Here is a 23,919-nt window from a genome sequence, read left to right as displayed (position 1 = left end):
CCCAAAAGCATGCTTTGCTTAATGATCTACTGTCACTGGCTATGGATTCCTGGGGAGAGATTTGATTAATTTACATTAAGGCTTCAGCTTCTGAACACAGCGAGTACAGTTATAACTAGTTAAGCCAACTACAGTTACATGTTTTCTGGAATTTGCCTTGTGGATATGAAAATGACAGCATTACCCCTGGGACTAAAAAGCCACTCCTTTCTGGAGTATTCTCGTTTAATGTGTATTTGATTCATACGACATACTGAGCCGCTCCAGCCTTCTGTGCACTAATTCTGTCTGAGTGACTGGACTTAGCAGAGACATTGTAGGCATGCATCTCCTAGGCGACCGGAATTGGCAGGGTTTGCGCCCCCCAGATGGGTCCGGAGAGGCCTCTGAGTGTGGCTTCACCATAATCGCAGGTGGGAGCTCTGACCCCAAGCGGGAGTTCCATCAGCCCCTTCCGGCCGTCTGTAAGGCCCGCTCCCTGTCCGCCCGGCCACTGAATTCCTCGCGTGACCGTCACTCTGCAGGTGCTGCAGCAGATCGGTGCTCACAGGCACTGTGCCTTTTATCCTCAAGATGACCAAAACATGCTCAGCAATGCCGGCATGGAGACATGGCAGATGACACAGAAAATCACCATGCATGTAACACATTTAAAAGCAGGACTTGCTCAGGTCTGGTGTCCTGTGCTGGGGGGGCACCCCCACCTGTGCTGGAATTTCTCATAACATTTTGTTATAAATGGACTCCCGTTAAAAACATGAGAAAGTTATAAACTCAAACCTGCTGTGGTTGGATTCTCTGTGACATGAGGGGACATTCCCTTACCAGTAGCCAGTACTTCATTTTTGTCACAGGAATCAAAATAAGTAACTTGCAGTAATTTTCAAGCTGAATACAAATATCTAATATTTCTTTCCCTGTCGCACAAGACTTTTGAGTGACAGACAATTAAACCTTATGCTACATGTATATTTACAGTATATGTGCATGATAGAAGTGACTCATCTTAAAGGTAGAAGTGTATGATTTTCTGCTGTTCTTGGCCTCAGAAACATCCCTGTTAAGGGTCCAGCAGAAGTCGACAGACATACTGGGAATCCACTTGCTTTGATATAGTTTTTCCATATCAGAAAGAGAGCAGGACCCTGTTTACCTGTTACAGCTTATAAAATCTGGGTAAATTACAGTACTGTACTTTGCACCTTCCTGTAAAATGCTAAAATATTCACAAATAGACTTAAAATTGCTCCTAAATTAAACTTTAATACACCCATACATTCTTAATAGGGAATTATATGCTGTCAGTATAGACTAAAGCTGACATCGTGGGTGACAGCATTTCTGCAATTAGCATAGAAAAGTACATCAAACACAGCCACTAAAGCATGACGTACGGATGACATCATTTCTGAAATCAGCATAGAAATGTACACAAGCTGAAAGCTGTGCTGTGACAGAATCTGTGTTGACCGGTGTTATCCTTCTCTTAGTCAGCTGCATCCTGTTGCTCTGTGTAAGCTTCAATTTTCCTTTATAACATCCATGAATATCTATTGCTACACATCAAGTGTTCTGCTTAAAGTCTGAGGTTTTTTCATTTCTTGTCTGACCTTGATATTGGAGCCCATCTGTTTCTTGGCACCAAGCTTCAACTGGATGTCCAAGACAGAAGGAGGTAATTAGGCCAATTACCAACCAGAGCTTCATGGGAACATCATTTGGCCCCTGATATTGATTCCCCTATTGTCTGCTTTGTGTTCAGGTAGCATGTTCCAGCACTCAGCAACTGTGACATACCCTATTCATCTGGTTTTACCTTAACCAGATAGAAGTTACACGATAGAATTTAATAACAATCTCAACAGTGCAAACTGTTAATCTGTCAGATTATACAGTGTGTCTGCACAGTGTGACTGTAAGGAAGTGTGTATGTGTCTGAGAAAGAATGGAGAAGGAGGCGGATTGAGAGAGCGAGTGAGAGAGCAAGAGAGGGAGGTGGAAGAAGAGAGAGAGATGTGGCAAATTTATCCCCAGTAACTAATCTCCCACAATGTAATGGGTCGTATTTGAGATGGACTTACAAGTCGGAGGCTTCAAGGGCACTTGCCTGTAGGTAAGTGATCGGAAAGTCGTTTAAAAGTTTACTTTTCCCAAAATAAAATCTCTGCGGTTTTCTAATGTTTTTCGGTTCTACAAGGAATAAAATATGTACAGTATTTATTTCTTCCAAATAGTGATTTTGCACTGCACTATGCAAATTTTATTATGCCTACAAAATTGCTGAATAATTTATGATGTAATTTCAAGGGTACCTCCCAGCACAGAAAATGACACAAAATAAAATTTTTAGTGCATAAATATTGGAATTTGCCTAACAGACCTGCACAGTACATGGTAGGGATGAATTAAATATCGAAAATTTCTTCAATGACATAATTGAGCAGATTTGTATTAAGTAACCAGCCAGTTTGATGGCTGTAAACATTAACTTTGCATAAAGGTTCCTTTGTGGTTGCATCGCTCTTTCCAGACTGACCAGTGATCATTAGAGAAGCAGAAACTCATAATGACTGAACATTACTGCATTCCTCTTTTTATCATAGCCTATTGAGTCGTTCATTTTAGCTCAAAGACATGCATAAGATAATTAGGGACTGCATTCTAATCACTAATGAGAGGTGTCGTCCTTAATAAATGAGCCTCCAGACCCTATGAATGGCATTTTCATACCACAGCTGAAATACAAAAACATGCAATAAATAGTTATTCAAAGTATTCATTCTTTTTAGAGTGATTTCTCTGATTCATTTAATCTAATGTAAAAATGCCAATACAATATACAATTATATACAGTAATATATTCTGGTAGCAGCTTCTTTGAATTAAAAATGTGGTGTGACTAAATATATGTTACTGTTCATTTTATTTGAATTTTCTTTTCTGTTAACTGGTGATTTGGTTGATACAAAGCAACACTGGAGGACTAAGATATTCTAAAATTATACTCTTGACAATCTATAGCCATAAGCATGATAAACATAAGAGTGAACCACCTTCAACATATATTTTTTGTTAGTTTGATTCCTAGAGTCATATTGGGTGGTTCACAACTATTTTCTGGCTGAATATATTTTGATATGTTTACTGCAAATAGTTAGCATCCAGGGGCTGACTGTGGCAGTAAGTGTCCATTAAATATAATGTGTATGTATCTCAGTTTAAGACACAGAAACCTGAGCTTAAAGTGTGAAGATTTATGCATTGATCTTTAAAATATGCCACAGAGTAGGAAAAAGTCAGAAACCACATGTAGCAATACTAAACTCACACTGAGAGGTTGTGATGATGCTCTTAGTCTGTTGCTTAATAAACTAATCACCCAGACTGACCTGCATGTCCAGCAAAAGGCATCCTCCAGAAATAAACAAGAAAATGAAAGAATATGTTATACAGTATATAAAATACATCCTTCCAGAAATCCCAGAGAAACATCCTAGTTTTAATGGTAAACCTGAAAATCTTCTCAAAAAAAGCTGATCAGAGTGTAAGGTGGCAGATGGAGATTAATTAAACCAAAGGGAGTGATTGCTAAGATTAAGCCTGGTAGAGCAGGAACATGGTTGCTAGTTTGCAGTTGTAAATTCATACTGCGTGTCACGATAGTCGGGACAGAGAGACCGGGATCCAGGTATGCAAGCCGTCAAGCGCTTTATTTGGATAAACCAAACAGAGGCACTGAAAGGGACGGGCAAGAGGTAAGGTCGAAAGACAAGCAAGGAGGTCGTAAGCCGGGGAGTCAGTCCTACAGGGAAACACGAGACGAGATCACACGGGGGCACGGGAACGAGACGAGCCGGAGCAGGCAGGGTTGACGGGTCAGGAGTGGGGATGGGTCTGGAATGGGAGAGAGAGAGAGGTAAGGAGAGGACACGAGGCAAACAGGCAGGGTTAGGTATCAGGGAGACGATCGACAAGAAAGTGCTTGGTAAGGCTTCTAAACATCAGCGCAATACTTCGCAATGGGCAAGTGTCTTCTGGCTGGTTTTATCCCTAGACTCATTATGCGTAACGAGCCGGTGGTATCCGCCTGCGTGGGCGTGACACTGCGCTTGTCTGAGATTTGAAATGTCTGATATCGTCAGGCAGGGTGCAAGTAAAAACACTTGCATCTGGTCTGTGCTCTACACTCTAGGAAGATATCTGGACAGTCCATGAGAAAGTGGCTTCTGAAAAGGCTTCAGCCTGAAGCCAGAAAACTCAAAGAGAGCAGTAAAAAAAACCTGCAAATAATCAAAAACATTTCTAAAGGCAACCAAAACAGCTTGGAAACTCATTTCTCATAAATCTCAATTTGATTACAATGATGCTTTGCCAGAGTTTTGCTACACACGTCAGCTTTGTGGAAGATGATATTACTTGGGGTCAGTATACCAGAAATGCCCCTGTGCCAGGTCAGTACTCTAACTAATTAATCCCAGAATCCAATCAATTTGTTCAGCTTGGAAGGAGGAAGTATTGTCACTCTCATCTGCTCCCTCATTGGCTGTTGTCATGACAGCTCAGCCTTCAGGCAAATATATCATCATTATATCTGAAAGGAGGGTTTAAAACTTCACATAAAAGTATATATTCAAACTTTATATTACATGTTGTTGCTAGGTGAACGATAAGTTATGTTACTTCATTGTTGATGATATAACCTAAAAACTGTCAGACATCTAGGCCATTTGATGTCAGAAGAATGTTTGCACCCTTTCTAACAATGTTCTACTGATGTGAGTCATTGTTGATTTTGTTGTCTCGCAATGCTGAATATTTATGGATATAGATTTTTCTACATCTAAAACTATGGGTATCTAAATAATAAAATCAATATGAACACAACAGAAGCCAAATCTTCTGCAGGGTGCACGCGTTGCCCTCACTGAAACCAGAGCATGGTGTAGGAGAACAGTGACAGGTGTCCCACCCCAAAGACACACGCATACACCAATCAGAATGACCCTCCACCCCACAAAATCTTTACTGACTTACACGGGGCTGAAGGAACATTTATTTGAGGCTAACATGACTTTGATTTAATCTCATTAGGAGATGTAAGGGTTTGCAAGTACATCAGTGGTTTCCTGACAAAACTCATAATTCATGAGGTTTAATAATCAATACATGGTTCTCTCTATTCATGAAATATTCTTGAATCTAGGACAGGAGATTATTCTTTAAAAAATAAACCTGTTTCAGAAACAAACATGTTTGTTTTTCTAACCACTCAGTCACCAGTCTGCAGCACTAAGATTACTAAAATAAAAGTTCTACTGTTGACACTATTTCCTTAATTTCAGAGGGGTCCCCACTTCACATGTTGACAGACAGAGTCACCTGCAGTCCCTGCCAAAGTAAACTCTGCAGTGCCTGTTTCCCTTCGTGAGGCATCTCAAACACAACCAGGAAGAAAGACGTCTGGGGAATGCTGACTGCAGTGTTATCTGCTCCATTCTGACACTGGAATAAACCAGACGTACCGGCAGATTCTTCACAAACAGGAACATTGACGGTCTGCTTCTAGCATCTGGGACACTCAGAAATATCTGCATCAAAAGATTTCTTTTATGTTTAGCTCATACTTTATTATTACATTCTCCATTCTGTATGGAGATACAATGGGTCGTCTTTTCTGAAAGAGGAATGGGTATCTTAAGGGGTGTCTTTATGGGTATCTTAAACGCCACAATGCGACTTGCTTCTCCTTCTTTTGTGGGACTGTTAGCCAGACAAATTTCCCTCTCTGTTCAAAAGCACCTACTTTCCTTCATTTTATCTGTTCTTATATCATTTGGAGCAAGCAGCAGTTTACCTGGGGCAGAGTATGAGTATAGTTCCCACCTAAAATTTGTGTGCACCCCAATCCCTGTTGATGCTGACCCTGGCTGCCTCCCTACTGGTGGAGTACCGGGAGGAGCTGCAGCAGGGCTCGATGAGAATGGACACTATGGGCCCTTAGGGGTGGGGGCCAACAGCAACGGATGGTGGGGCATGACTGAGGAGGCAAAGTCAACCATTTTACACCTGCGCGAGAGCCTGGTTCAGCAGAAGGAGACGATCCTGGACCAGCGGGAGTCCATCCGGGAACTTACAGCCAAACTAACCCTCTGTGAGGGATTTCTGAGGGGGGGAGGAAGCCACTATGACTCCCAGAGCTCCCGTGCACCCCTCCACCTTCACCCGCACCACCCCTACGAGAGCAGCCACCATGGCAGTCACACCTCTGAGCCTCACTACTCCGTCGCTGGCCATAGCACCGAAGTCCACCACAGGGGCAAGGCGGCCTCGGGGGGAGCTGAGAAACATGGGGGAGAGCTGGCCTCCTCGCCCGAGCAGACAGGGAGGATGCTGCAAGCGCTGAAGGACAGGCTGGAGAGCCTGCAGGTATGAGAGGTGGTCCGGGACAAGCGAAAGACGGCAAGCAGAGCAGAGGGAGAGAGTGAGCGCTAATGATGCTGGCACCTGTGAGAAGCTCAGGATGTACTTTGGGTGAAGACCAGGGAGTTTCCAGTTATCAAAAAGATCAGGGGCTAAGTCAAGTTTAAGTTTACCTGGGGCTTGACTTTTTCTATTTGAAGGAAGGTTAGCATCAGGGCTAAAATACTCGAGGCTAGACTCAGGGCTATAGCCATGGGTGAAGATGGCACCTCAAACACAGATCCTTCTGAGCTTTGACAAACTCAAGTACCCTTAAAGGATAATAACTTCAAACCACACCGTAACATAAAGAAGTACTGTTTTCAGGCCTGGTGTAGCACGCCTGTCCTTAAGTGCAGGCTGGGGAGGAGGGGGGTATTTCTAATTAGATTATCAGATGCCTATTTAGGTGCCATGGTGACAGCAGAATGCGCCACCAAATGGATCAGACACATTTTCATTTATCTGGAGTCACTAATTCCATCAGAACCCAAATCGGGACAGGAAAGATGAGCATCCCTCTCAGCATCCTCAGCCTATAGGCCTCTGATGGGATTTTTGAGCAACTAGCAGGTGTCAGGGTGCTGGGGGGTGCTAATCGATGTCAGCGTTAATTAGCAAGATCTCTACTGATGAGCTGCTAATCGAGGAGCGCTCTAGGGCAACCAAAGCCGGATTTACTGAAAGCTAGAGAAGAAGCAGGAGGATGTGGGCCGTACATCTTACAACAGCTTTTCTCTCCAACTAGTGATTGTGTTGCATCACGGCGAGCTGATACGTGCACTCTGCTGTTATTCACCTGACCTCTGTCCCTGCAACTGAAATTTTCATCATTTCCATGAGTTTGATGGGTCACATACAAAGAGTGTGATAAGATTCATATCTTTGCTGATGTACATCATGTTTCCATGAACTGGAACCATAGGTATAGATCAGGGGTCCCCAATTCCGGTCTTGGAGAGCTACTATCCAGTAGGTTTTCTATCCTACCCGGCTTCTGATGAGACACACCTGTTCCTGGTATTTGACGTAGTTAGCTGCTAACACCTGGATTACCTGAGGACATGGAAAGTTCTCAGGCAAATTGTATCCCCTCCATTAAACTCATTTCCCTCTGTCAGCAGGCCAGGAACACATCCAGCTCATACTCTAATTCCCTGAAAGACCTCCTGCAGCGCAAGATACACATTCTGGAGCAACAGATGCACCACCATTCAATTCCCCATGGAAATAAGAACCATCACAAGGATGGAGACCACCATGACAACGGTCACCATGACAACAGCCACCATGAGGATCACCGTGATGACGGGCGCCATGACGATCACCACAACACTGACCATCACGATGACCGCAATGACCATGAGGCAGATGGCCATGGACAAGGCCATCGCCCTCGAATGGCCTACCACTCACAGGGGTACAGAACTGCAGGCCACGGGCTGCATGCTAACAAGCTTGATACTGTGCTGAGTCACCTGCACCAGAGAAATTCAGAAACAGGTATCTCCCAGGCTTCAGAAAACAGCACAAACAGTTTTACATTTTCATAAACTCTGAAACATTTTCATAGACATCCCACCATTCGGCTGACTTCCTGGGTAATACTAACAATACCTTATTTATGTCCAGCTTCCCGAAAGAAGACAAAAAATGGCTTTCAAATAGGTTTCCCCATGCGCACCAACTACATGTACGGACGACTCAAGCACACCCTTCTCCATGAAATCTTTGCCCTGACTCTCTGCTTGTGGCTGAAGGGTGGTGCAGGACCAGGCCTGGGCACCCCTTTTTCCTACTCTGTGCCAGGGCAAGCTAATGAATTGGTCCTGATAGAATGGGGCAACAACCCTATGGAGCTTCTGGTCAATGACAAGGTAAGGAAACGTGTCAATTCCCAGAATGGCTCGGTAAGCTTTGTTTAAGGCCTGAAATGGAACCTGACACTTCAGGCAGCCAAATTCACTAAAATAAAACACTTAAAAAACATGTATGTGGGAGGCCCTGTCACTTTGGCCCTCATTTCTTCCTGATATAAAACAGAAATCTTACATCACTATATGGAATTCCTCATTGATATAGACATTGTTAACCAGTCAGTGAGAAGAACATCTCTGAACCAATAGCTGTGTTTGGGACACCATGATCACACTTCATGTCGCACTCATGTAGCTGCATGGCACACAATCCTCTAAGAGTATAAGGAGACAGAAAGCCTCTTACAGGCCTAAGGTCATGTGGAGAGGCTAGATGTGCACATTCCATTTCCAGCTGCAGGTTCCCTTCTCTCTTAAACCACACACCACAAAATTCATTGTAGTACCTGTGTGAGCTCCAGCCTGGAATGACATGTGGCATGCCCTCCGTCGCTGTCCCAGGCTGTGACGCTACCGCTCTCTCTGAGCGATGGGAAGTGGCACCATGTCTGCGTGTCCTGGTCCACACGGGACGGTGTGTGGGAGGCTTACCAGGACGGAGTGAAGAGAGGCTCGGGAGAAAACCTGTCAGCCTGGCACCCCATCAAGCCTGGAGGGGTCTTCATTTTGGGACAGGAGCAGGTGACCTTGGAGAATGTCCCTTTAGCTGACAACCTGCCATATGCTTCCCACAGCAGTCAGTCTGTCTTCTCACTGCAATAGATCTTAAACAGGTTTTAAAGACATTTTATGCAAAACGCCAATCTGTTGAAATGTGACCCTATTTTTTTTCAATCATAAACACAAATACAGCTACAGTAAGCAATCTCTCTCTAATAGTCTTTCTTTGGGTTAGATAACACAGCACATTTCACTCATTTGCACTGGTTTATCATATCATCCTATATAATCTTAGTTTATTCTACCTTAATGTCGTTGAGAGTGTTTCTTTGCACAGTCTCTGCTAGAAGTTCATTTTCTCCCCAGTCAGGTGGATTGTAGAACACAGATATGCTGCAGGGCAATGCCAGCACTCTGTCTCTCTGTCTTCCTGCAGGACACCCTTGGGGGACGATTCGATGCCACCCAGGCGTTTGTGGGCGAGATCTCTGACCTCCAGCTCTGGTCCCGCATGCTGAAATCCCACGAGATATACGACAGAGCTGTCTGCGGAAGTCACCTGACAGGTGATGTCATCACCTGGGCGGAGTCAGTGGTCGAGCTGCATGGAGGAGTCACCAAGTACCCCTTTGACCCCTGCCACTAGAGGCACCGTCTTCCACATCCAGGGAGGGTTACACTAGAAAGATTTTATAAGCAGTCTGAAGAGTTATCAGCTGCATGGTGCAGACATCTTAAGTTTCATTAACCCAGACACTCAGAGCAACAAGGCAACTGCCAAGACATCCTCTCACTGCTAGTAGAAGTCCTCAATACCTCTATCTTATCAATATTGACTTAAGCAGATTGACACAGAATGGTTATCCTTTCTGCATTGAGCTAATATAGTCTCACATAGCATTAAATCTCCAGATGATTTGAAACACATATATATGGATAAAAAGATTATTTTAAACAGTTGCTAAATATAGTAAATGGACAGGAGAGAATGAGACAGATTTGTAGAATGATAAATTAATATTAGAAAATGATGTGTGACAGAAGTAGTGTTGGAACAGTGTTGTGGTTGCTTTTGAACATAGCTGTAGGAAGCTAAGTGATTGGTGGTTCATTGGATGACTTTAAGAACCATATTCAGTAAAAAGATAACAGGTATGTTCTTCCAGTGACACTTAATTTGAAAAGATACAGCTATACCAAAGATAGCAGGAATGCTGTTTAAATCAAACATGCTGTTGAGACATCTTGTTAGTGAGAAATATGTTGTTTTTCTTGTATTTGTACTTTAGTCAGGATTTGTTGCTTCTTTTTCAGACAGATAGTGTGGAGCTGTAGATGGGTTTTTCTGCTGCATGCAGGAACTCCCCCCCCCACCCCCACATCCCGCTGGTGGTGATACAGTCTCAGGGGGAGTATAGAGGCCTTTATGTGAGATGCATCATTAACAATTCATTATGCGAATACTGAGTTTTTGATTTACAAAAAATACAGACCTCACATACACACTACCTTAATAGATCAGCAACTCCAAAATAGCTTAAGCATTGTGCGTATAGTTTTGTAGATTATTCCATTTTCTGATTTTTTTAAAATGGAAAATGCATTTTAGGAGTGTTAGTATGTTTATGTCTGAACATAGCTGACCTTTCTAGTGCATTTACTTTTGAAAACCCAAATCTGGTTTTCCCATCTGCGATGGGCTGGCCCCCCGTCCTGGGTTGTTCCCTGCCTCGTGCCCATTGCTTCCGGGATAGGCTCCGGGCCCCCCGCAACCCAGTAGGATAAGCGGTTTGGAAAATGGATGGATGGATTAATGTTACAATGGAACCAAATAAAATCAAACATTTATTTATTAAATAAATTCACAAAAAATTAGGTTTCATAATTATGGGTCTCCCTAGTTTAGGATGTGGGTCAACCACTGTTGGCGAGGATAACATCATGGAATCTTTTCCTGCCCCCATTTGAAGGGATCTTGGATCATCCCTCTGTGTAGATCCGTCTTTGGTCTGCACCAATCAGCTGCCTTCTTCAGTTCAGGCCACAGGTTTACCATCAGATTAAGATCTGGTGACTGAGATGGTCATTGTAGATCCTTGATTCTGTCCCAAACCCATTTCTCTGTGGATTCTGAGGTGTGCTTTGGCTCGCTGTACCCATTGTTCTTAAGCAGTACTCCCAGACCTCCAAGATTAAAACAGCTACAAAACATCACTGATCCACCACCATACTTCACCATGGCCATGAGGTGAACTCCTTGTTCTTTAAAACTTAGATTAATGTAAATAAGGAGAGTTTCATTCCTGGTTTAAGTTTGGTAGATTTTATTTACAGTAATCTTTAGGGGTGCCATTAGCTGTGAAACCTTTATTTGGAGGAAATTAATTTTTACTTAAATTAATTTTGGTTGGTTCCAATGAAACATTAATAAATTATGACATTTTTCACATCTTGGAATTTTGATTTAAAACATAACCGACTTTTTTTATTTAGGAGTGTTCTGGCCTTTATTATGTAATTCTCTTGTAAATATGAATGGTCATGATGCTTTTTGTGTAGTAGTACCTGTAAATATTACTGTTTTGTTACCTTCTGAATGAGTATCAAACAACAGCACATACTGTATCAGAATATCTAATGAAATCTGTGTATATACAAATGTATATAGAAATTTGTAAATAAAGCTCTGAAGACGTCTGACCTTCTATCCAGAGAGCCACATGCTCCCTGGGTGAGGATGCAAGCTCCTCATTATCCTGTACCAGATAGCTGCTTGGAAAAGGGATGAATGGATGGATTTGAGGAAAGACAAAACCATCCAGACTGCCCATTTCCCTCTCAGAGCCAGCTTAGTACGTTAAAGGTGCAATGTCTAAGTAACAACTGATTTTGTTACACACTGTAACACCATGCATTGTAACATCACACAGAACTACACACTGAAGCAGATTTGCATGTTCAGCTGCTTCCGACCAACATCCGGAAAACAATTTAAATATTGTGTTAATTTAATACACTTCAGAAATGCTCTAAGATTCTTCCCGGGATTGCAGAATGCCCCAAAACTAGTGCCTTCGAACATTCGACCAGTCTTACGACGGGGAACAGTGGTGTTATCATTACAAGCTAGCTAGCTCTGACCTCCAGTTCAAAATCATCTACAACTGTGACTTTTACCAATACCGGAGATCACGGCTCCTGAAATGAGCCAGTGTTCACTGGCATGCAGTACCGTCACCTCTTATATTTTCCCATCAGAGTATTGGCACCTCTCAGTATCTGCTGGCACTGAATGATCCACACCTGTTTCTTCCCACTTCAAGCACTGAGTACAATTCAACAAAACACGTTAAGAAGAATAACAGAAATGCTGCAAAACAATGCTATGATAGAGTTCTTGCGCTCGATACATTTCCAGAGTACGAAAACACTGTCATAATCCACAGCAATAAAACAAACCATACACAGCAGTTTGGTCAGTCCAACGGGTCTTACTTACTTTTCCAGATAAGGCTGAGAAAAAAAGCTGTGAGAAAATGAGTAGCTGATTAGCATTAGAGTGCAGTGCTCAGAGCTCACAATAAAGAGCTATTCTCCATTCTTAGCAGATGTTCAAACAGAGGTGTTGACCCTCCTGTATGAGCCAAACAAAGTTATTTGACTTCCTGTACGATCCTACAGAATGAACGTTACCTCTTCCTGGGAACGAGCCAGCTTCATTACATCAGAGAAAACTTCATTCAGGAAGCTCTCAAACAGCCAGGGGTGCTATAGAAGAAATACTCCAGGAGAAAATGTGTGCGGAAGCGATGTGCGGAGAGGAGGATGAGTTACCTAACACAACTAGGGAAATATTATGTGTCTGGGGTCTATATTCTTATCAGGGGTGTCAAAGAGGTATGGATATCTTGTCAGATTCAGGGGACCCAGCAATTTACAGAGGCCCTTGAATACATAAAATTATAAAATTAAATAATGTAAGGGGGCGGGGGCCCCTAGGGGACATTTTAGCAGGGGCCCAGAATGTCTAGGTAGTCCCCTGATTGTTATGCATAGTATAACACGTAAGATGGGGTCAACATCACCGATTTTTGAAACATTCATCAGCAGGAGGATATGAATGAACAGCAAACGAGGGGAAAACATCTTCATTGCATTTCTAAATCCTCTGAACCTTTCAGCTGACAGCACATTCATCTGTTTATTTTCTGAAATCTCTTGTCCTATTCAGGGTATCATTGTGGCCAGAGCCTATGGGTCATTAGGCAGGGAACAACCCAAAATAAGGCACCAACCAATGACAGGGCACACACACACACACACCATTCACACCTACAGGCAATTGGGTAATTCCCATAAACCTCAGTATGGTTTTGGACCGCAGAAGGAAATCAGAGTACCCAGAGGAAACACCACAATGAAACAGGAAGAACATGTAACCTCCACACATATGAACCTTAGCAGAGACTTGAACTCTGATCCCAAAGGTGTGAGGCAACAGTGCTAACCACTGCACCACTGTCAGCTGAGACCCTGTTTTTCAAATTTTAGGTCACACAGGGGGGCAGCCAGATTAGACCGTAAAGTGGATATATCCTTTCCCATGTAGCACATCCTGCTGGCGTTGACAAGCTGCCTTTCTCAGAGGGCTGCTGGAATGCACTCCAAGCCTCCAATTAAGCGCTTTTGTAATAAACCCCTTTATCACAGATGAAGATCAAATCTGGAAATGTGTCAAATTCTCAAAATAGCTTTTCACATAAGCTTCGATGTGCAGAGAGCCTGACCTCTATTCGTCCCAAAATAAACGCAAACAGCCCACATCGTTATTTTTAAAGATCAAAACTGTAAAAATAAAATATTTCCACTAAGGATTTCCATGTAATTAATGGAAAGATATTTAAGAACAGGAGTAATGAGATGGTATCAAAAAAATCTTTGGTCTAAATGCAGCGCAAGCTACCAAAGATGATTAAAACAATTCTTGTCAGTAGTCAGTGAATGAGTCACTGTTGATAATGACGAGTACCAGAGAGTGACGAGGGACAATGTGTGGAAGCTGATGATTCAAGACTGAGTAATAACTGGGAAACCTGTTTATATTTGTGATATAAACTAATACACAATGAAATCTACATAAATCTGATCTTACAACCATGTTGGTAAGCTAGAAACACCTCCCAGACATTTTTCCATCAAGTTCTTGACGCAATTTCCAAAGATTGTTAAACTGTGACATCTACTGGTCAGTTCTGGTCTTTAATCCACTTCTATCAGCGGCAAAATAGGATACTTTTTTCTTTTTTTGTATAGAATATTTCTTTTTAACGTTTGTCAACAGTGACAGACAGAATTTGTGATAGAAATCATGCTTATATGCATGGGTTGCGAGAAAAAAAAAGCCACACCAAACTACTTTACATTTTTTTATTTTTTCTTATCTACCGCTGTTCATTGTTGATTCCTTATGCTACATTTAGCTCAGATTAATATCTGAAAAGTAAAAAATAAGGAAGAAGGCAGAGAGTAGAGTTGCAGATATATGGGCTGTGAATGATCGCTATGATTTGACTTTGTTACCTCATTTTAAACATCCAGCTTTGTGCATAACTCGAGCTGCTCTGCGCACCAATCCAGCCCTGCCAGTGGCTCCTCCCACACGCGTCCCCAGTCTCTTCTGCGCACCTTACTAAGCGACAGCATGCGAGCCCAAACCCAGTACATCTTCATGCCTGTACCTCCTAAGAAACATCATTCACATGTATATTATTTTTTCAATACCGTGTCAGCTGGATGTTTCGTGAACAGTCTAGAAACGGCACAAAAGAACAGGAACTGGGTGCAACGCTGAAATAACCCTGAGTGCAGAAGAAATTAAATCGGAGGACTTTCAGGAGCACTATGGATCTTTCTCATCCAGGTCAAGGCAATATGCGCCCATGCGAGTGTCTATTCGGTGCTCAAAGAGCCGAAAGGGCTGGTGCAACGCGCCACTGGAAAAAGTAGGCAAAACATCCAAAGACAGGTCACCCACAATTATCAAAGAAACAAAATCACCACCCTGCTCTAAATCAACAGTTAAAAAGCTGATACTGCTTTTCCACTTAATCTGTCATTACGATTAACTTGTTTTTATTAAATATATTCTTAACCTATGCTAGCATAAGAGATCCCGTCAAAAAGGCTGCAGTATTCGCACTAATAAGCGCCAAAAACTTGCATTCCGGAAACTGCTAGGGAACATTACACAGCTCTAAGTGACGGCGGCAAGTGCATAACCGAGAGCAGCCCATCAGAGAACGTTAGAGATCAGGAAATAAGGGAGAATGAAGATGAAAGGAAGAACAAGAGTGATCCTTTTGCGCTCAACAAACATCTAAACAGCTCTCACACTCTTTCCATTGGAAGTCGTTTCAAATCTTGTTTACATATGCAGACCAACAACAAAAAAAAAGAAAAAAAAAAAAAAAACAATAAGTTAAACCTTTCCATAACTGTGGAAATAAAAACAACATATTTACAACAAAAACAATCCATAATACTGAGCTGCCATGCACATTTCTTCTGCGCTCTGGATCGATTAATCTGCCCTTAAACATGCCCCGAGATCCGGACCAAAAGCCCACGGTTCAGATGTGCAGCCAAATGGGCAAACGTAGTGTAGACGTGATCTTCGGGCAAAAAACTAAGCACACGGCAGAGTCATACATTCACAACCAAGCAGCTCTAGTGTATGTAAACAAACTAATATACGACCAAGTCTCCCTTTTCCAGTCTGCTGAGTAAACAACAAAATCTTGACTTGCTATATTACTGAAGCGTTTTTCACTTTAGTTGAGATACGGATAAACTATTTTACGCCAAGCATGTTTGTATGTCGGGGAGAAAAAAAACAAAGGTCGAACATAGCATTGACTTTTCTTCTTCCCCATAATTATTTAGTGTTATTCCAGCAGCAAGGCTGTAGACATTAGGCATGAGGGTTTATAAGCTGAGGAATTTAAGTAGTCACTTCATAGTGTCCTTATGGGAGCAGTGTCGTATAGTGGCTGTCCTGAGGGCAACAGTGCTGACTGCCCGAGAACTGATGCAGATGAATTAAACCAGGGGTCTCAAAATCCCTTGATGTTGAGAACCAAAATGGGTAGTGTAGAGAGCAAGGAATGGACGGCATGTGATTTCAGGGGAAGAGACGAGGAGGACAAGTCCTTTGTCCCACTCTGCAAGGAGTGATGGGCGTGCGTGAGACCACAGGCCGAATTTACGGCTGCTCTTCTGTCTTCTTTAAAGAGATCCGTTTCTTCCTCGCTGCCAGCATCTCGTAGAAAGGGTCCACGCTCACTGCAGCGCTGTGGAGAGAGGCCGTTGAGGTCACGCAGGCTGGTTTACTACACAAAGGAGGCTGTTCTGACTTAGGCATGCATTTCCCTACACATGCTCAGGATCCCCTGCCTCTGTACTAAATACAAATAAATCTGCTCAAGAGAGTATCAACGTTCTAATTATGGGAATATCAGCTTTAATGAGCCTCATCTTCAGCCGTCTGTCATATACATAGCTGCGCCTGTTAGCTGCGATGCTGCACAGCCCACTCACGTGATGCTGTGTATCCACTCGTCCTTTTCCTCGGGAGTCGGCGCTGAGATACGGTACACCATGTGATTTCCTTCCACCACGCGGCCGTCCGCCTCCGTCTTGCAGGCTTTGATCAGCTGTCCGCGGTTGTTGGGGATATAGAGTTCGAAGCAATTCTGCACACACATGGAAGGGAACTGAATACTCTACACTGCTGCTGACCTATTTACCTGGACCGGAGGAATCAATACCCCACATTTCCATTTACCCTTGCCATGTTTGTCTATCTAAACCTCAGAAATGTCCTAAATACTGCACAAAGGTTTAGTCTAAGAACTATTCCACGCCTCCAACATCCCTCATCTTCAATCTCTCCCACCAAACATGACTTCCATCTAATCTCTTCACTTGCTGTAGAATTGTCTATTTTACTTAATTCATTTTTTATTTTATGATTTTTTGTATCAACATGATACATCTCCCTGGAATTATAACCTGTTCTGCAAAGTAAATCACTTGTTCATACTAATTATACTGATCTTGTGTCACTAGATTATGGGGATGACAGTCTAGAGAGAATAAATAAATAATAATAATAAACAATAATAATAATAATAATAATAATAATAATGTGTTCTTAAGTGCTGTGTATGTTCTAGTGCATTTCTGACAAACTGCGCTGCTCTCGACTGAACAGCCCCGTTAGCAATTCTTGGCCCCTGAAGGCCAGGAAAAGGAGGCAGACTCACAGGTTTCCTGGGATCCTCCACCTCACGGATGCTCAGGTTCTCCAGTGGAATGATCCCCCTGGGTTCCTTATCCTGGAGAACACAGCACCCAGCAAGGGCATGACCAACCATGACCAACTCCAGCCCTGTCTCCATCACAGCACCACCCTCAGCTACACCCTCACTACCCCAACAATTTTCCCTACAGACCCGTTACAATTAATATAACGACGGACATACATCCAAATGACAGTGAACGCTACAATTACATCTCACTGCTAGCACTACAGCCTAGAATCCCTGACAATGTGAAGAGCTCTTTTAGAAGTATATTTCAGCTCTTTACAAATCATATTTACACTACAAATTTTCCACAATGCATGGGAAGGCAGGCACTCACCGTAGTGTATTCAAAGTAATAAAGGCAGTTATCCGTCAGAATGAACCATCGCCTTTTCCAGGTTTTCACCCGTCCTCCTGAAGGAAAGAACATTCAGCCAAACTTTCATAAAGCTCTGCAGGCAGACAGTTACTGGTTCATATATAATATGTGTAGGAAGCAAAGAACAACAACAAAAGGAAATGAGAACATCAGGCAATATTCTGTGAGGTTCAAGAGGAGAGTCTCATCAGTATAAGGTGATGCATCTGAAATAGAGTGTTTTGTGAGTAAGGCCGAGTATTGGACCTGATAGTCATATGGCTGATTACTGGGGTACATACCTCCTTAAGCACAAACAGCAGCAGAGTGCAGAATTCGCAGGCAAGCAGAGATCGGGAGCGGAAAGGGAGGAGAAGAGGTCAAAAGGGAGGGAGAAGATGGTAGAGATATTAGTAACAGGTCACAGAACCCGCCATGCAAGAGGAGGTCAAGGCCCGGGCTGCTGTGCTACAGCAGGAAATGGTGCCTGTCTCAGGTGTAGGGGGGTGGAAGGCTGCAGGCATCCAGAGTCAGGGGAGCAGTGGACTAAAGAAAAGCAACAGGATTCTCGAGCCTCCATCTCCATGTTTATAGTCTAAAAGCTATCCGAGCTGACAGAGGGATGTGTCTTATTGTACCACTGTGCACTGGCAGCCTAGGGCCAATCGCTAGAGGGAGGGTCAACCAATCACTGTGCACTGGCAGCCTAGGGCCAATCACTGGAGGGAGGTCAACCAATCACTGTGAACTAGTAGCCACAGGCCAATCACTGGAGGGAGGTCAACCAATCACTGTGCACTGGCAGCCTAGGGCCAATCACTGGAGAGAGATTAACCAAACCAAAGGAGACCCTTAGTAATACAAAGACCGAAGATCACCAGCATGTCGAAATCAAACTGCTGCTTACTCTCAGAAAGCAGCATCACACCACCGTGAGATTCATTTTGGTGGTGGTGTGATGATTAATGAGATGGTTCATACATCAAATTTAAGGACCCCATGCAGCAGTTGGTGAATTTGACCAGGAGACTTATGCTAACTTAAGTTACAAATCCTTAAATCTACTACAATATTATTTTTTAAAACACAGGAAAGGAATTCTTTATTAATTTTAACATGAAACACAGTTGCAGTGGAAAAAAATATGAATAAAATGAATTTACAAACATAGGTAGTGTACAGATAACTAAGCTTCACATTCTATTCTAAAATATAGTCCTTTAGACCACACAAATGAACCAAGAAATAAACAGTAAGAGCTAAACCAATGAGCATTCAAACAGCAGTATTAGCCTCCCACCACAAGGTGCCAGCACCCCATCTCACCCAGTTTGAGGAGCCAACCCTCTCTGTCAGGGTTGAAGAAGGTATGCGTCAGATCGTTTCCATCATCTTCAGGAATCTTGAAAGGCTCGTTCTTGATGCTCTCATAAAGATTCTGAGAAAGGGAAAAAGCTGTGCTTAGAAAGTGAAAAATCACATACTATACCATACTTACTGAATTTCTTTGGAAGCGTGCCACTCAACTGTCAGTGACGCACGTATTGTATGTATGCACGATACTCCGCTTTGGAGCTGCAAATGGACAGCCAGAGAGCCGCAGGTTGCCAAGCCCCACTCCACAGTGAGTAAAGCTGTCAGAGTGACATCAGAGACACTATCCAGCTCACTTACTCTCAGCAGCTCTTCGGGGAGGTCGCCTCCATCATTGATCCCTCGATTCATGGAGATGAATCTGTCCACGCCGGGCTTGTCTCTCACGTTAGGATTGTGAAGACTAGTGTTCAGCATGATGATCGCAAATGAAAGCACATAGCATGTGTCTGTGGAAGATGGTCGGGGTTAGTTTGGGAACTGGAGACTATTAAAAAAGAATACAAATTAATTATGTGTACCAAACTGAACTTAAACCAAACATTTATGCTGATTATATAATGTTATTTTATGAACTCAAGTATTCTGGCAGTCAGCAGATGGCTGGTGGACCAAGTCACATGATTACAGTAGCGTACCTGTGCTTTGGAAGACTCCGGGATTACAGTGACAGTATCTCTGAGCAAAGGCCTCCATCATTCTGTCAATCTTCTGAGCTTCTCCTGGCAGACGGAAACTCCACAGGAACTGCCTGGGGAAACGAATAAAGGACAAGGATGGGCACGGGCAGCTAAGTGCCCCCATGCAGGGTACTTCTAAGCGGCTCCAGAAAGGGCACCCTACTGTCACATACTTGGTAGCCATCACCTAAGTGTGAACTGAGAATATGACCAGAATGCTCACCTGAGAGCCTGTACCAGGTTGAGGTCTGTGAACTCATGAAGGTCAACAAATGCTTGGAGGACTTTGATGTTGAAGTCGTCTCTGTAACACAGGCAGACAGAGGCTTCCAGCTGCACTGCTATAACATGGACTGGAAAGGCAAAGAGTAGCGGCTGATTCTGAGCTCACCTCTCGCCCAGGTAATCTCCAATGGCTGTTTTGTTCAGCCCCTCTCCCTTGTAAAGGAACTGGGCGATGTCCTCAGGCGTGTGCCGGAGAAGATCGTTATCCACCAAGAACACGATACCCTGCATTTGTACACACATCAGCCAACGCATCAGAGGAACACCAAGGTGAACCTGGCTTCATGCAACATGTCCTTTACAGAGAGGAGTGGAAACCGGAGCCTGACACATGTGTGATACGAAGAACAGAAATGAGAGAGCGATAGGTGTGGGTCATCAGTCAGACAATGGTACACACGGCATATCGAGGAAGAGATTCACGCCATTAATCTGTCCTTTTAGCCCTAGAGGCCCAAGAACATGGCAATGTGTTCAGCTGCTTTCCTGAGATATCTACAGAAATATCCCCAAAGCAGCTTGGCATGTCAGTGTCATTTGAAGCCAATTAAAGGTTTACTACAGCCAATTTGAACTGGAATGAATGCAGTGACTCAGTGTATAGTAGTGTTACCTTACGTCTTGAGGGGCAATGGGCAAGTAGCACATCATAAGGACTATTTAAATCAGACATGTAAATAACCAATCAAATTATATACCAATGAACACAGGCAAAGCCTGTGATGCAGTCAGATAAATAAAACTAAGTCGCGAGCAGAGTTTACAGAACACACAGTACATTCATCTGACTGATGGCTGCCGGCCTGAGTAGTGCTGACAGCATTCTATAATCTCCTAAAATGTGAGTGTGTCCCTCTGGGGCTGATCTTTAACCAGCAGCTGGAGGTTCTCTCACCTTCTTAGGGTCCATGTTGAACTTCTTCCTTCCCATGGCAACATGCCTATTCTTCTGTAAGGTTTTACTGCAATAGAAAATAATTAAACCCAGCATTACATTACAGTATTAGTACAGGAGAAACTTTGAGCTTTATACGTTTAACCTGAAGTGGCCAACAGATGATTTCTGAAGGTGTTTACTGGGAAAGAGGTGTCTAACCTGCCCTCCGTGCTGGATTCAAGGCCCTCAACTTCCATGATGGCCTCTCTCAGCTCCTCTCGCAGCCTCTGGATCTCCATCAGAAGGGCTCCTTTCCTCCGCCGGATGTCCTCCAGTTCAGAGCGCTCCTCCGGACTAAGGTCCACGGGGACTGTAGCAGACAGGAAAAGGAGACTGTCAGGGGGTGTGGAGCTCAGCAGGTTGGCAATCTCTGCCTGTTGGGTTATTGGTTCAAATCCCATGGCAGGCGGAGTAATCGTAACACTGTTGAGGCCTTGAGCAAGTCCCTTAGCTCCAACTGCTCTGACTCCAAACTCTCCTCACTTCAGAGAAAAGCATATGCATTCAGCATATATGTAATCCCAGTGAGCAGTTACAGAAAACCTGGGGACCAGAGTAAGACTAAGATATTAACAATAAAAAGCATAAAAACGTTTTCGTATCTTGCCCCTTATTACATTTAGCATTTTGCACTATTATTATGACAAACCAAAACCATAAAACCCTGTGGTAAGATCATGTGCTTGGGCAACGTTTTCCATTACACATTTTTTTAAAAACCTTATGATGCTTCACAGTCACAGGCGTGTTAAAACAGTCACTGGGTAACAGGCTGTGCTCTAGGCTACGCTACCACATGCCTCTTTAAGATAATAAGCGACACAGCAATCATCAATCAGTTATTAGATTCCACTTTTGCTGATTCGTTCTACAAAGTAACCGTATCTGATTTGTTTATTTTTGCAGCAAACGGATATTTAACAACGTGCATGGGAAGCAATTACGCCTGGAAGCTTTGGAGCATGCAAATAAACTGCATCCAAAGGCAAACAGTTAATGAAGAATGGTCTGAATGCCAGACATTCATCCGGAGATCGGAGAGATAATGGTGTGAATAAAGATAAAACATTTTGATTGTATTTGTGAAGCGATGCTGGATGCGCTGAGCTCGCCTGGGGTGGTCACGTGGTCTGCATTCCCTCGCCATGCACACGCGATCAGCTCAATCACACCGAAACTGTCGGTTTGCTTCCCTTATGGAAAACAATTTAAAAGGTGTTACGGGAATGCAAGAGCCACTGATGTTCTCCTGGCGCCTACCACTCGTTATTAACACGGACAAGCATTTATAAGCCATCGTGATCGCACCATTAACCTGGAACTGCACTAACGTCTGTTTTGATAACTAACCAGCAAGTCAACCCCGCCCCTTAATAATGAAACAGCGGTGTTTAAAAAATACGTTTACAACTAATGCCTGTGACCATTTATCTAATTAGCACAATAATTTCGCTGTCAATGCAATACCTCGATACTGTGTAGTAAACATGTCAACGGGACAGTTAAATTCGCTGTAGGACAGCCGGAACAGAAAATAATAATATGTAGTTAAAAGATCGACAGTCTAATAGCTCGGTGCTCCACAAATTGAGTGGAATATTGTTTCCGACACGCGAAACAAGGCGCCCCGACAATATGCGTGTACCTAGCTAGATGGTGGGGTATCCCGTGGGTTTCTGCCTATGCCGTTTAATAGCTATTTCTTCAGACGGATATACTCACTGTAGTCCAGATCATCCATTTTTGGGGCTTTGCTCTTAGGCATATATGTATCAGGCTCGAATGTCATTCAATAGCCGTGAAAATAATGGATATACAAAATATCCTCTGGCCAACAAAATCAAATAACAAGAAATAAATAATTATTCCATCCGCGTCCAGATAACGAGACTAGACAAAGGAAGGCGCAAAGACGGAAGTGACGATTTTGACGCGATGCGTTCTAGCGTTCTACGGCGGCCAACTTGGTAAGGGCAGAGGAGAGTACGCATGTGCGTCCCTGAGGACTGCCATTTTGGAAATTTGACCCATAATTTGAGCCAAGATGGTTGCTAGGACTTTGCCGCAAGTTATGTGGTTCTGCGTTTTAAATTAATTAATAAAACGTCTAACAGTGGATTCATGTGATTATGTGGTAGGCACATTTATGTGAAGCTTACTTAAATTTAGGTATATCTTTTTTATCCTAAGACCACGAAAACGGTTTAGTACAGACGACGTCAATGCAGATTGTTACATGTGCGTTGACAAACGTTGATTTTGAGCAAAATAAGTTACATCTACGTTTTGTATACAACCCGGAAATAAAATTTACGATACTTAATTTCGAAAAATATTAATTGCTTTCACTGGGCAAATAAAAATGCAGAGATGTCTGAGCCTGCAACTTCGCCACCAGTAAATCTCCACGCAAGTCATTCGATCCCGAAGCGTGGCAGCAATTATGAGTGCAATAGCAATATAACAAAGCACTTAGGAAAATATTACATTTCTCCACTCATTATTCAGTTTAGAAGAATTGACGTTTTATGTCTCCGGAAGTGTGTAATATTGGATTTGTTCCCGGGGGGTATGTTTATGCTACTTGAGGTTAATATCCCCACCGCCTTTGTGAATTATTAAACAAACAAACCTGACCTCACAGGATACGCATTTTTGGATGCCGCCCCGTATGAAATTTAAATAGTAAAAACTATTATACAGCAGTTAGTCACTGCATGAATCTATCACTCATTACTTAACGTCCATAAATTGGGTGTTTCAATCGTCTTCCCATTTTCAGTTATCTGCTACAAATTAATGCCATTTTAATCTGGTGACAAACGTGAAAACGGCCTGAATGAATATGTGAGTTCTGCAGTAATGTGTGAAACTTCCACCATAAGAGTTATTCAACAGTCAGCCGTTATTCATCGCCGTCAAG

General features: G+C 43.0%; 2 protein-coding genes across 3 annotated transcripts; one reads left to right on the top strand and one right to left on the bottom strand.

The window, feature by feature from the left end:
• Positions 1-1,994: 1,994 nt before the first annotated feature.
• si:dkey-283b15.2 (neuronal pentraxin-2) lies at positions 1,995-11,696 on the top strand. Of its 2 annotated transcripts, none has more exons than XM_049025711.1 (6): positions 1,995-2,113; positions 5,343-6,426; positions 7,584-7,962; positions 8,092-8,336; positions 8,838-9,017; positions 9,433-11,696. In XM_049025711.1, the coding sequence occupies exons 2-6, from the start codon at positions 5,650-5,652 to the stop codon at positions 9,640-9,642; spliced, it is 1,791 nt and encodes a 596-aa protein (XP_048881668.1). In that variant the 5' UTR covers positions 1,995-2,113; positions 5,343-5,649; the 3' UTR covers positions 9,643-11,696. The 2 variants fall into 2 exon arrangements, with proteins under 2 accessions (XP_048881668.1, XP_048881667.1); XM_049025710.1 differs by having other exon boundaries at positions 2,053-2,109.
• A 2,713-nt stretch (positions 11,697-14,409) lies between these two features.
• Positions 14,410-22,917, bottom strand: cyth2 (cytohesin 2). The gene is made up of 12 exons (XM_049025756.1): positions 22,719-22,917; positions 21,156-21,306; positions 20,955-21,021; positions 20,166-20,284; positions 19,998-20,078; positions 19,733-19,845; positions 19,395-19,543; positions 19,047-19,158; positions 17,700-17,776; positions 17,321-17,392; positions 16,593-16,747; positions 14,410-16,345 (listed from the first exon to the last, which is right to left on the bottom strand). The coding sequence occupies exons 1-12, from the start codon at positions 22,783-22,785 to the stop codon at positions 16,258-16,260; spliced, it is 1,251 nt and encodes a 416-aa protein (XP_048881713.1). The 5' UTR covers positions 22,786-22,917; the 3' UTR covers positions 14,410-16,257.
• Between the last annotated feature and the right edge of the window lie 1,002 nt (positions 22,918-23,919).

This window comes from Brienomyrus brachyistius, chromosome 9 (genome assembly GCF_023856365.1).
Source record: "Brienomyrus brachyistius isolate T26 chromosome 9, BBRACH_0.4, whole genome shotgun sequence".
Lineage (NCBI taxonomy): Eukaryota > Metazoa > Chordata > Actinopteri > Osteoglossiformes > Mormyridae > Brienomyrus > Brienomyrus brachyistius.
Note: the sequence above shows the minus strand (reverse complement) of the source record. Positions and strands in the feature narration are given on the sequence as shown.